The sequence below is a fragment of the Pristis pectinata genome, chromosome 10 (assembly GCF_009764475.1).
Source record: "Pristis pectinata isolate sPriPec2 chromosome 10, sPriPec2.1.pri, whole genome shotgun sequence".
Taxonomy (NCBI): domain Eukaryota; kingdom Metazoa; phylum Chordata; class Chondrichthyes; order Rhinopristiformes; family Pristidae; genus Pristis; species Pristis pectinata.
Genome location: NC_067414.1, coordinates 79,094,038 through 79,108,097, shown reverse-complemented (window position 1 = coordinate 79,108,097; position 14,060 = coordinate 79,094,038). Strand labels below are relative to the sequence as shown.

The 14,060-nt window shown below is 43.2% G+C and overlaps 2 protein-coding genes across 3 annotated transcripts in view; one reads left to right on the top strand and one right to left on the bottom strand.

The window, feature by feature from the left end:
- The window catches only part of sh3yl1 (SH3 and SYLF domain containing 1), a 188,826-nt gene extending 176,927 nt beyond the window's left edge, over positions 1 to 11,899 (bottom strand). The window contains exon 1 of one of the 2 annotated variants that reach the window (XM_052025149.1): positions 11,760 to 11,899. In XM_052025149.1, the coding sequence (XP_051881109.1) occupies position 11,760 (1 nt within the window). In that variant the 5' untranslated portion in view covers positions 11,761 to 11,899. The remainder of the gene's footprint in view (positions 1 to 11,759) is intronic. The other variant, XM_052025148.1, reaches the window with a different exon arrangement.
- A 67-nt stretch (positions 11,900 to 11,966) lies between these two features.
- Positions 11,967 to 14,060, top strand: part of acp1 (acid phosphatase 1) — a 47,404-nt gene continuing 45,310 nt past the window's right edge. The window contains exon 1 of the mRNA XM_052025150.1: positions 11,967 to 12,139. Within this exon, the coding sequence (XP_051881110.1) occupies positions 12,100 to 12,139 (40 nt within the window). The 5' untranslated portion in view covers positions 11,967 to 12,099. The remainder of the gene's footprint in view (positions 12,140 to 14,060) is intronic.

Here is a 14,060-nt window from a genome sequence, read left to right as displayed (position 1 = left end):
CACCTGTGAGGCGACTTTCAGTGATCTGTGGATATGAACCCCCAGATCCCTCTGCTCCTCCACACTGCCCAGAATCCTGCCATTTACCTTGTACTCTGCCTTGGAGTTTGTCCTTCCAAAGTGTACCACCTCACACTTCTCTGGATTGAACTCCATCTGCCACTTGTCAGCCCAGCTCTGCATCCTATCAATATCCCTCTGCAAGCTTCGACAGCCCTCCACACTATCCACAACACCACCGCCCTTTGTGTCATCTGCAAACTTGCTAACCCATCCTTCCAGCCTCTCATCTAAGTCATTAATAAATATCACAAGAAGTAGAGGTCCCAGAACCGATCCCTGTGGGACACCAATAGTCACAGCCCTCTAATCTGAATGCACTCCCTCCACCACAACCCTCCGCTTTCTACAGGCAAGCCAATTCTGAATCCACACTGCCAAGCCTCCCTGGATGCCTTGGCCTCTGACCTTCTGAAAAAGCCTACCATGCGGAACCTTATCAAACACCTTACTAAAATCCATGTAGACCACCACCCTCATCAATCTTCCTGGTCACCTCCTCAAAGAACCCTATCAGGCTTGTGAGGCAAGATCTTCCCTTCACAAAGCCATGCTGGCTGTCCCTAATCAGTCCATGATTCTCTAAATGCTCATAGATCCTATCTCTTAGAATCCTTTCTAACAGCTTACCCACCACAGACATAAGGTTCACTGGTCTGTAATTCCCTGGACTATCCCTACTACCTTTTTTGAATAAAGGGACAACATTTGCCATCCTCCAATCCTCCGGTACCATCCCTGTGGACAATGAGGACTCAAAGATCCTAACCAATGGTTCAGCAACCTCCTCCCTCGCCTCGCGGAGCAGCCTTGGGAATATTCCATCAGGCCCCGGGGACTTATCTGTCCTAATATTTTCTAACAACTCCAACACATCCTCTCTTTTAATATCTACATACTCTAGAACATTACCCTTACCAACACTGTCCTCAGCATCATCAAAACCCCTCTCCTTGGTGAATACTGAAGAGAAGTATTCGTTGAGAACCTCACCCACTTCCACAGCTTCCAGGCACATCCTCCCACCTTTGTCTTTAATCGGACCTACCTTTACTCTAAGCCATCCTTCAGCTCTTCACTTACAACTAAAAAGCCTTGGGATTCTCAGCTTTTTCCATATGGAAAAGGAAGGGAATAGTATGTTTTCGCGATTTATTCACTGATAACTATTTTTCATCTTTTGAACAATTGTCTGACAAATACAATTTGCCTCGATCACATTTTTTTCGATATTTGCTGATTAGAAAGGTTTTAAAAGCTACTATACCCTCTTTTCCAACACCTTACAAAATTGAAACTACGGAAAAAATTTTAGGTCTTAATCCTTATCAGAAGGGCTTGATAGCAATAATCTATGATTTAATTATGAAAATACGTCCAGAATCATTGGACAAAATTAAGAATAAATGGGAAAGCGAACTCCAGACATCTATACCTACACAGACTTGGAAGAAAACTCTTCAATTAGTTAATACATCTTCAATGTGTGCCAGACACTCGTTGATACAGTTTAAGGTAGTTCACAGCATCCATATGTCCAAAGATAAGCTAGCTCGTTTTCATAACCATATAAATCCTATATGTGATAGATGCAAATCAAATGTGGCTTCTTTGACACATATGTTTTGATCCTGTCCTCTTTCGGAAAAATATTAGAAAGACATTTTTAACATTATTTCAAACTTATTGAAGATTGATTTACAACCTCACCCTATCACTGCAAATTTTGGATTACCAAGGATAGAGTCTGGCCATTTATCTGCTTCCGTTAACCATATGATTGCTTTTGTTACATAAATGGCCAAATGATCCATTTTGCTTAAATGGAAGGATCCAATACCCCCTACTACTTTTCAATGGTTTTCTCAAACTATATCATGTTTAAACTTGGAAAAAATTAGGAGTGGTACTGTTGATCCTTCGCTTAAATTTGAAGATATTTGGAGTCCATTTATTCAATATTTTCACAATGTAGATCCCCTTTCAATAACTTTCTAACTTAGAGGAACAGAGCTGATGACATAATATTGCTCTGTTTCTACTGAGAAATTTTAGCCCAGTTTTTTTTCTTTTTTTTTGTTGTTTGTTTTTTTTGCAATTTTTCCGTTTAGTTTAGTTTATATTGTTTATAATTTTTCTTATTGATTTGTTTTTTTTCTTTTTTTTAATTTATATTTAAATCTTTTTCTTTCCTTTCTTTCATATTATATTCATTTACTAAGAGATCGTTGGATCTACAGATATTTTTATATTTTATTGTTCTTTATGATTATCTATGCCATGATTGTTATCCTGATCTCTTTGTATTACATGTATAAATATTGATGCTATATATCAATCTGTATTAATTTGAAACTAATAAAAAGATTGAAAAAGAAAGGATTCTCCTTAACCTTACTCGCTAAAGCGCTCTCCTCAGCCCCTTCTTAAGTTCCTTCCTTGCTATTCTATATTCCTCACGAGCCCTGTCTGATCCTTGCTGCTTACACCTTGTGTACGCTGCCGCCTTCTTCCTAACTAGTTGTTCCACCTCTCTTGTCACCCACGGTTCCTTCACCCTGCCATTCCTTCTCTGCCTCACCGGGACAAATGTATCCCTAACATCCTGCAAAAGATCCCTGAACATCGACCACATCTCCATAGTACATTTCCCTTCACAAATGTCACCCCAATTTACACTCCCAAGTTCTCGCCTTATAACCTTATAATTCACCTTTCCCCAATTAAATATCTTCTCATCCTCTTTGCTCCTATCTCTGTCCATGACAATTCTAAAGGTTATGGAGAAATGGTCACTGTCCTCCAAATGCTCACTGATAGATCTGTCACCTGTCCCGGTTCATTACCTAAAATTAGATCTAATATGGCATCCCCTCTAGTCGGCCTGTCAACATACTGTGTCAGGAATCTGTCCTGGACACACTTAACAAACTCTGCCCTGTCTAAACCTTTGGCACTAAGTAGCTGCCAATCTATATTTGGAAAGTTGAAGTCTCCCATTATAATAACCCTGCTATTTTCACATCTTTCCAAAAACTGCCTCCCAATCTGTTCCTCAGTATCCCTACTGCTACTGGGGGGCCTATAGAATACTCCCAGGAGGGTAACTGCTCCTTTCTTCTTCCTAACTTCCACCCATATTGACTCTAGAGAGGATCCTTCTACATTGTCTACCCTTTCTGCAGCTGTAACAGTATCCCTGACCAGTATTGCCACCCCTCCTCCTCTTCTCCCCCCCTCCCTATCCCTTTTAAAACACTGAAAACCAGGAATATTCAATATCTTGCTAGGATCATCGAATCCAACAGCACAGAAAAAAGCCCTTTTGGCCTACCTCGCCCATGATGCCTATCTATGTTAATCCCATTTACCTGCATTAGGCCCATGTCCATCTCTGCCTTTCCAATCCAAGTACCTGTCCAAATGCCTTTTAAACATTATTTATATCTGCCTCTACCACCTCCTCTGGCAGCTCATTCCAGATGACCACTGCACTCTGTGTGAAAAACTTATCCCTCAAATTTCCTTTAAATTTCTCCCCTCATCACAAACCTGTGTCCGCAAGTTCTAGGCTGCTATACGCCTAGAACTTCCACGCCTCTCATAATTTTATAAACTTCTATAAAGGCACCCCTCAATCTCCTGATATTTCAGTAAGAAGAAACTCAGCCTATCTAAGCACTCCTTATAATGACAACCCTCAGTTCCAGGCAACATCGTGATAAATCTCTTCTTGCAGTCTCTTTCTATTGCTTACCACGTCCTTCCTGTAGTGTGGCAACCAGAATTGTACACAATACTCTCAAAGTTCTGTACAGCTGCAACATGACATTCAAGCTCTTAAATCAATGCCTCCGAACAGAGATATCTAAACAAAGATGTGTCCTGTATTGTCAACAGGAGAATGATGTGCTGAGGAGGGAGGAATAAAAAAAAGAGAGGAAAACAGACAAGAGAAAAGTTTTGAGATTTCTATGGTAGATCTAAAGCATAAATGGTCACTTTCATAGGTCTCAGGCAATGGAATTGGGAACGAGCATCGAGATTATTTTTGGGTACTGAGAAGCCACATGAAAGGAAAATTGAAATTTGTACAATTGAGAACAGATATTTAGTTAACACTTAAAAAATATATTTTCAGGATCTGGATGTCACTGGCAAGGACCATCGCTAATTGCCCTCGTGGTGTTGAACAACCTTCTTGACAGCTGTTGTCCTTCAGTGAAGATATAGCCAGGATGCTGTTGGGTGGGGAGTTCCAGGATTTAGACCCAGTAAAGATGAAAGATTGGAGATATTTCCAAGTCAGGCTGACATGTGATTTGGAGGTAAACTAAATGCTTTAGATATATTGACATTAAATTTAATATATATTTACAGGTCCTGCCCATATGTACATTCAGCTTATATATACATAGAACATTACAGCACAGTACAGGCCCTTCAGCCCACAATGTTGTGTCGACATTTTATCCTGCTCTAAGATCTATCTAACCCTTCTCTCCCACATAGCCCTCCATTTCTCTATCATTCATGTGTCTAAGAGTCCCTTATATGTCCCTAATGTATCTGCCCCCACAACCTCTGCCAGCAGTGCATTCCACGCACCCACCATTCTTTGTGTAAAAAAAACTTCACTCTGACATCCCCCTTATACCTGTCCTCCAATCACATTAAAATTATGCCCCCTCGTGTTAGCCATTTTCACCCTGGGAAAAAGTCTCTGACTGTCCACTCCATCTATGCCTCTTATCATCTTGTACACCTCTATCAAGTCACCTCTCATCCTCCTTCTCTCCAAAGAGAAAAGCTCTAGCTCACTCAACCTATCCTCATAAGACATGCTCTCCAATCCAGGCGGCATCCTGGTAAATCTCCTCTGCACCCTCTCTAAAGCTTCCACATCCTTCCTATAATGAGGCGACCAGAACTGAACACAATTCTCCAAGGGTGGTCTAACCAGAGTTCAATGAGCTTCAACATTACCTCATGGCTCTTGAACTCAATACCCCGACTAACGAAGGCCAACACACCATACACCTTCTTAACAACCCTATCGACCTGCACGACAGCCTTGAGGGATCTATAGACATGGACCCCAAGATCCCTCTGTTCCTCCACACTGCTAAGCGTCCTGCCATTAACTTTGTATTCTGCCTTCAAATTCGATATCTCGAAGTGTATTACTTCACACTTTTAAGGGTTGAACTCCATCTGCCACTTCTCAGTTCAGCTCTGCATTCTATCAACAACCTGTTGTAATCTACAGTAACCTTCTACACTATCCACAACACCACCAATCTTTGTATCATCAGCAAACTTACTAACCCACTCATCCACATCCTCATCCAAGTCATTTATAAAAATCACAAAGAGCAGGGTTCCCAGAACAGATCCCTGCGGAACACCACTGGACACCGACCTCCAGGCAGAATATGCTCCATCTACCACCACCCTCTATCTTCTATGAGCAAGCCAATTCTGAATCCACACAGCCAAGTTTCCCTGGATCCTATGCCTCCTGACTTTCTGAATGAGCCTTCCATGAGGAACCTTATCAAAATGCCTTACTAAAATCCATGTACACCACATCCACTGCTCTACCTTCATCAATGTGCTTTGTCACATCCTCAAAGAATTCAATCAGGCTTGTGAGGCACGACCTGCCCCTCATAAAGCCATGCTGACTGTCCCTAATCAGCCTGTGCTTCTCCAAATGCCCATAAATCCTGTCTCTAAGAATCTTCTCCAGTAATTTGCCCATCACTGAAGTAAGACTCACTGGTCTGTAATTCCCAGGGTTCTCCCTACTCCCTTTCCTAAACAAGAATTGCCACCCCCTAATCATCTAGCACTACTCCTGTGGCCAGTGAGGACACAAAGATCATTGTCAAAGGCGCAGCAATCTCTTCCCTCGCTTCCCATAATAACCTTGGATATATCCTGTCCAGCCCTGGTGACTTATCTATCCTAATGTCTTTCAAAAGTTCCAGCACATCCTCTTTCCTCACTTCGACATGATCTAGCGTATCAGCCTGTCATACGCCATCCTCACAAACGTCAATATGTCTCTCTCTGGTGAATACTGAAGCAAAGTATTTGAACAAGCATTTGGAAGATCGGCAGGATGGATTTGCCAACTGCTATGGGGCCGCAGGAATCTTCCGCCATGTGGGAACTCAGTTGGCTGCCGCATTTCCAACTTGTGAACTGTTCCAGTTACAAACAGTTCATAAGAACGGAATCCTGCCACAACCTGAGAGGACCCCTGTATATACAACATAAAAGGAACCATTTAGCTCCTTCATGGCAGATCTTGGAATATTCCCACCTGTCCCACACATCCCAATTATTTCCTATAACCTATTCTCTCCACACGTGCATCAGCTCCTCTCTGATTCTTCTGATTCTGGAGCAATTTATAGTAGCCAATTAACCTACCAGTATGTCTTTGAGACGCAAGAGGAATCAGGAGGACCGAAGCAAAACCCACATGGTCACATGGAGAATGCACACAACATGACACCAAAATTAGACACTCTTAGCCTCTCAATTAGAAAATACCAGGACAGGCTTGTTGAGAATGACTGGGAGAATCAGGAGCTAATTAGCCACAAGCACAAGGTCTTATTGCTTGGAAGCTCCACCATGCCTCAGTGAAAAAGAAATAATTCTAGAGACTGAGAGCCAACAGAAAACCAGGACCTAAAAGCAGATCAAATACCACTGCTGGAAGAACTCAGTAGGTCAAGCAGTATCCAAGGCAGCAAGGGAACAGCGACATTTCAGATCGAGACCTTGCATTTTGATGTAGTGGAATCTTGGGGTCCAAGTCCACAGCTCCCTGAAAGTGGCCCCAAAAGTCAATAGGGTGGTAAAGAAGGCATATGGCATGCTTGCCTTTATTAGTTGAAGCATCGAGATCAAGAGTCAGGAAGTTGTGTTGCAGCTTTATAAAACTCTGGTTAGGCTGCATCTGGAGTATTGCATTCAATTCTAGTCACCCCATTATATGAAGGATGTGGAGGCTTTGGAGAGGGTGCAGAAGAGGTTTACCTGGATCAGAGGCATGTGCTATATGAAGAGATTGGACAAACTAGGGTTGTTTTCTGGGGAGCAGCAGAGGCTGAGGGGACGCCTGATAGAAGTTTATAACACTATGAGAGACATAAATAGAGGAGAAAGCTGGTATCTTTTTTTCCCCAGAGTGGTAATGTCTAATACCATAGGTCATTTAAGGCAAGAGGGTGAAAAGTTCAGCTGCCAGTGGTGGTGAAGGCAGATATGACAGACGTTCAAGAGGCTCTTAGATAGGCACATGAATATACAGAGAATGGAGGGATATGGACCATGTGCAGGCAGAAGGGGTTAGTTTACTTAGGCATCACTAGTTTAATTAGTTCAGCACAACACTGTGGGCTGAATGGCCCATTCCTGTGCTGTACTCTATGTTCTATTCATTAGGACTGAGAATGTAGAAGGAAAATAGCCAGTATTTCAAAGTGAAGGGGTGGGGCGGGTGGAAATGAGACAGGGACTGGTAGGTCATGGGTGGAACCAGATAAAGGGGAATGGGGGGAGGCGGTGGTGGGGAGAAGGGGCTGGTACATGATAGGCAGAAACAGAAGAGGAACAAAAAGGCAGTTGGATCCAGAGAGCCAGAGATCAGGTAATCTGTAAAGTAGTTGCCTCATCTATGTTTGGTCTTGTCAATGTAGAGACATCCATTGCCATTCTGATCAAGATGCCCAATCTTATACTCTCGGTCATTTCAACTCCACTTCCCATTCCCACACTGACCCATCTGTTCTGGGCCTTCTCCACTGCCACTCTGAGGCCAATGCAAATTAGAAGAACAGTAGCTTATATTCTGCTTGGGTAGCCTACAGCCTAATGGTATGAACATCGAATTTTCCAGTTTCAGGTAACCCAATACTTCTGTTTCTTTCCCACTCCCGCTGGTCATCCCAGGTTCTCTCTCCCTTTAGTCATGTTTTTCATCCCTCCCCCCTCATTACCAAGACTCCACCTTCCCCAGCCTGGTTCCATCTACCCATTACCAATATCTATCCACTTAGATTTCTTTTCCCTTGGTTCACCTTTCCCATCCGCTCCCTCACCTGGTTTCATCTGTCCATCATCCCTCCCTTATCTGGTTCTACCTCTGTCTCACCCCTCCCTTTCTATATACTGGCTATCTTTCCTCTACACCTTCAGTCTCAATGCAGAGTCTCGACGCAAAATATCATCCATCCCCTTGCCTCTAAAGATGTTTGACCTACAGTTCTTCTAACATTTTTTTGCTCTAGATTCCAGCAAGTGCAGTCATTTGTGTCTCTACCTGAAACCAGATGATAGGTGGAGCGAGCACTGAAGGTCCAGCTGAAATGTGTTGTGTGTAGATTTTTCAGCACTGTCAAGAACATCTACAGCCCAAACACCCAAGAACAAAGAATTAAGGAGATCTTATCAAGTATAAAGAGGGAATCATGGCCTACTGAAAAGAGCACTTTTAAGAACTCCTCAATGTAGTGTCCTTAACATGAATGTCCTTGACTCCATTGCATGACAAACTATTCAGTCCAGTCTCGCCGTTAACTGAAACTAATAAGTAGAAAGGGCCAGACACACCAAGTGAATGTCATTACTGAGGCTTGATAGAAAGGAAATTCAGAAAAATGCACAACTGCATCTGGGGAATTGAAGATATGCCAGGGGACCCCAGAGGCAACTTAATTACAACCATTTTCAGGAATGGAAACAAATCCTGTTGTGGAACAAGGTTCTTCCTCAACTGCCTCCTCCCAGTGGCTGCTCCCCAGATCATACTGTGGATTCAGTCCATCTGGGGGTGCAAAGGACATGACCTTCCCCACGCATTAACTCCAAAAGAAATGCAGGGAGCAGCATCAACCACCTCAAAATCTTTGATTTCATCCATTGAAAGGGACTGTGGAGTATCCTTCTCAAATTTGGCTGCCTTGGACAATCATTTCTAGCCTCTCTTTGCCATGAATTAACACAAGTAAATGTGTACAAAACACACCCAATCTCAGCACAAACTCCTGCAAAGCAAGGCTGTGTCATTGCCCCAGTACTTTTCTCAATCTTTCTTGCTATAAATACTGGAGTTCAACTTCAACAAGACAACTACAATTAACAATACAAACCCTAAAAGAAATCCCATCTCCTCTGTTAAAATGTAGTTTTCTTTTCCATGATGCAATTTTTTATACTGGATATTAAAGCACATTATTGACTTCAGAGTAAACCAGATTTACTTTTCTTATCATTTGTTTGTTTCTCTTTGTATACTGTTACAACCAATCTACAATTTACTACCAAAATTTATTGCCAATATAAAATGTAGAATTGTAAAAATGAGTAAAACATCCAAGTGCATAAAGAAATTATTTATATGAATTGTTTTAGTTTAATGTTCAAAATAAAAATCAGTTAGGAATTTCAAAATGAAATGTCTCATTTTGTAGAAGGAATTATGGCAGCCAATGTTCACTAAATGGCAGCAACTAACCGGAAAGTGAGGCCCAAAGCTATGGGGGTATTAAATGGTACTTGAGCAGAGGTTTGAAGGCGTACATTCACATACCAACAAATCTACTGAGGAGGCATACAAAAAATTGATCAAAGAAACAGGAGTGGGCTATTTCAACCTTAAGCCTGCTCTACCATTAATTCAAATACAGGCCCTTTCTCATGATCAGTACGTTTGCGAATGACATCAAAATTGGTGGCGTGGTGGACAGTGAAGAAGGTTGTCTAAAGTTACAACAGGATCTAGACCTATAGGAAAAGTGGGTCGAGGAAAGGCAGATGGAATTTAGCTCTGACAAGTGTGAAGTGATGCATTTTGGGAAGTTAAGTAAGGACAGAACATACACAATGAATGGTAGGGCCCTGGGGAGCATTGTAGAACAGAGGGAACTAGGGGTACATGTACATAGTTCACTGAAAACGGCGACACAGGTAGACAAGGTGGTAAAGAAGACACAAGGCATACTTGCCTTCACTGTTGCATTGAGGACAAGAATTGGGGTGTCATGTTCCATCTGTACAGGGTGTTGGTGAGAACATGCATGGAATATGGTTGCCGTACTATAGGAAGGATGTGATTATGATAGAGAGGGTGCAGAAAAGGCTCACAAGCACGTTGCCAGGACTGGAGGGCTTGACTTGCAAGGAGAGATTAGATAGGTTGGAACTGTTTTCCCTGCAGCAAAAGAAACTGAGGGGTGACCTTTCAGAGGTTTATAAAATCATGAGGGGGAATAGATAACATGAATAGCCTTTTACCCAGGATAGGGGAGACCAAAACTAGAGGGCATAGGTTTAAAAAGGACCTGAGGGGGACACTTTTTCCACACAGAGTGTGGTGAGCATATGGAATAAACTGCCAAATGAACTAGCAGAATCAGGTACAATTACAACACTTAAAAGGCATTTGGACAGTGATGTGGATAGGAAAGGTTTAGAGGATGTTATGGACTCAGTGAAAGTCCCTTTAAGATAGAGAGTGTGTGTGTATGTGTGTGTGGGGCGTGCTTACGTCAATAGAAGATAAAGGACGTAATGACGTTGTTGAAGAAGTCAGAAGAAGAAAAAAGAGAGAGAGAGAAGGGAGAGAGACACCAGCCTGCTTGTTTTCTCTATCGATGGATGAGAAACAATAACTGTGTTTGCCACTGAAATCCATGTATGGAAGTTGGAAGTAATCCGGTGGAGTTCACTTTGTTGCTGACCTGTAGAAGGAAACAGGTATTTGTGTGTGGACGACCACGGTTCGGATGCTTTTCGGGGTGAGGAAGTCACTACCGAGTAAACACTGAAGTGTCGTTTGGGTTCCATCGTGGAACATTTGGATTTCGTATGTACTCTCTCTCTATGTTTTTCTACATCTACATCTTATCTTCAGACAACGGTGGTTGTTGAAGAAGCCCTTGCTCATGTTTCACCTTATGGCTTGCGGAACTGAACTTTAAGAACCATTCAGGAACTGGGAGTTTTGGACTTTGTCACACACACACACGACGAGTTCAGTTTTGGGGTTAACGTTCGAGGTTTAACATTCTTGAATTCTAACATACTAACATTTTTTTTTACTTTTATTTTACGTATTATCATAAGTAGTGATTAATAAAATAGTTTTTAACACTGAATCATGCTCAGTGTGTTTCTTTTGTTGCTGGTTTGTGACAAGGAACACAAGTCAAACACAGCCAAATGGTACTAGCTCAGTTAGGCAACTTGGTCGGCATAGCCAAGTTGGACTGAAGGGCCTGTTTCCATACTGCATAACTCTATGATTCTATGACAAAATATTCAGAGGATACCAAAGTCAAAAGAAACAGAGGGATCAGGCAATAAGGATGGAATACGTAGCGAGCTGTATAATCTGAATACACCACCTGAAAGGGTTGTGGAAGCAGAGTCTAAACTAGCTTCAAAAAGGGAAATCAGGTGAATTGGAGGGAAACACAAAGTGGGGCTAACTGGATAGTTCTACTAAAGAACTGGCATAGGTGTAATTCAACAATCATACTTTCACTTACGCCAACTATGCGTGTAATACAACTTAAACGTAAATGCTGCACCACACAAAGAACGAGTGTAATGCATTTTTGAAAACAACAGGTGTTCCTCCAAAAATATACCAAGCAAAAGAAAAATATAGGACTTACTTTTTAAAGGAAATACTCCAGAAAAACGTTTAAAGGTAAAACATCCAGATGTCCAGTGTCCACCTCACTCCCTCTCCTCAGCTCACCTGAGTCATCTGAACACCTGTCCACTTCCGAATGAGCAGACAGCGGGCCTCAGTTTAGCTATCCGTCAAGCTGCCATAGAGGTCAGACCTCCAGAGGTCGATGTGGCTAATTTTAGCACGTTGTCCTATGTTTAGAAAGGGAGGATAAAATATGATCATGTGCAGCCAATGAGGAGTTCGCCGGGCGAGGGGGACGCGGCCAATTGATCAGGCAAAACAGAAGGCACCACGGCCTTGGAGAGGACCCGGTGAAGATGGCGGGCGGGCAACGTTCAGTTGTTTTCGTTTGTCTGGGTAAGTAGATGTTGCTCCTTCGTTAGACGTGTGGTGGTCTTTGTGTTTACGGGGTTCCTGTGAACTAGGTGGGTGATGATTGCTGGCAGCCGGTGGCCGAGCTTGGGCTGAGCCTCAGGACGCCGCCGCGGTCGTGCGTGGCGGTGGCGGTTGGGAGCCGGCTCCGCGTGCGGGGGGTTTAAATTTCAACGGGCGACAACGCTCCGCACGGGACTGTCTGCCCGCCGCCGCCCCGACCCACCGTGAGGCTCCGCTGCAGCGCCCAGGGACCGCTCTGATGTCGGAGGGACAATTCCGATAGGAGGCCCTTCCTGCTCCCTCGAAGACCCACGGATGTGCAGGGTGCACCCTGGCCAGTGTCTGCCCCTTAAATCAGTTTCGGGGGGGGGGGGGGGAATAAACACTGCTGGTGGCTTTCATATTTTCCCAGTGTGGAAATGTCAAATACTGGAGGACGTCGCTTTAAGGTGAGAGGGAGAAATTTTAGAGAGGTGCAGGGCGAGTTTTTATATGCAGCGAGTGGTAGGTGCCTGGAACACGCTGCCAGGGGAGGTGGTGAAAGCAGGTAAGATAGTGGCGTTTAAGAGGCACTTAGATAGGTACATGAACATGATGGGGTTAATTTGGATTAGCATCGTGGTTAGCACAGACATCATGGCTGAAGGGCCTGTGCTGTACTGTTCTGCGTTTGATATTATTTGTGGGAGTTGGCTGTGTGCATATTGGTTTATTATTGTCACTTGTACTGAGGTACAGTGAAAAGCTTACAAACCGATCGTATAGGTCAATTCATTACACAGTGCAGGTACAACAATAACAGTACAAAGTGTCACAGCTACAGAGTGCAGTGCAATAACGTGCAAGGTCACAACAAGGTAGATCGTGAGGTCATAGTCCATCTCATTGTATAAGGGAACTGTTCAATAGTCTTATCACAGTGAGGTAGAAGCTGTCCTTAAGTCTGGTGGTACGTGCCCTCAGGCTCCTGTATCTTCTACCCGATGGAAGCGGAGAGAAGAGAGAATGTCCTGGGTGGGTGGGGTCTTTGATTATGCTGGCTGCTTCACCAAGACAACGAGAGGTAAAGACAGTCCGAGGAGGGGAGACTGGTGTCCGTGATGCGCTGGGCTGTGTCCACAACTCTCTGCAGCTTCTTGTGGTCTTGGGCAGAGCAGTTGCTATACCAAGCCATGATACATCCTGATAGGATGCTTTCTATGGTGCATCGGTACAAATTGGTGAGAGTCAAAGGGGACAAACCAAACTTCTTTAACCTCCTGAGGAAGTAGAGGCACTGGTGAGCTTTCTTAGCCATGGCATCCACGTGGTTTGTCCAGGACAGGTTGTTGGTGATGTTCACTCCCAGGAACTTGAAGCTGTCAACCCTCTTGACCTCAGCACCATTGATGTAGACAGGTGTATGTATACTGCCCCTGTCCTGAAGCTCGGTTTCTGAAATTCCACCAGTGACTGCACTTTCAGAGTACAGTATGAAATAGAACATGCTGGAAACACACAGCAGATTAGATAGGATCTAGGGAAAGAGTAACTGTTAATGTTTTGGGGTGATGGCAATTCATCAACCTAAAATGTTAACGCTATTCCCTTCTCCAGAGATGCTTCTTGGGAACTTGCAGCATTTTCCATTTTTAGCTTGGGTTTCTGGCATCTGCTGGTTTTTTTTCTGATTTATACACTTTGCAAGTATGTCATAAGTTGCTTCTGGGACTTGCTAAGATTTGTGAAAGGTGCTATTTTTCTTATAATTTTGACAACTCCATTTGGGTCAGTGGTCAGTACTTAATACTCTGACAATCTGATGTGCCCTGGGCTTTGGTGGTGCTGGATTCAGAATTATCAGATTTTCTGGAATATTGGATGCTTTTCCTCCTAATACCCCAACACATTTTTTTTTTACTTC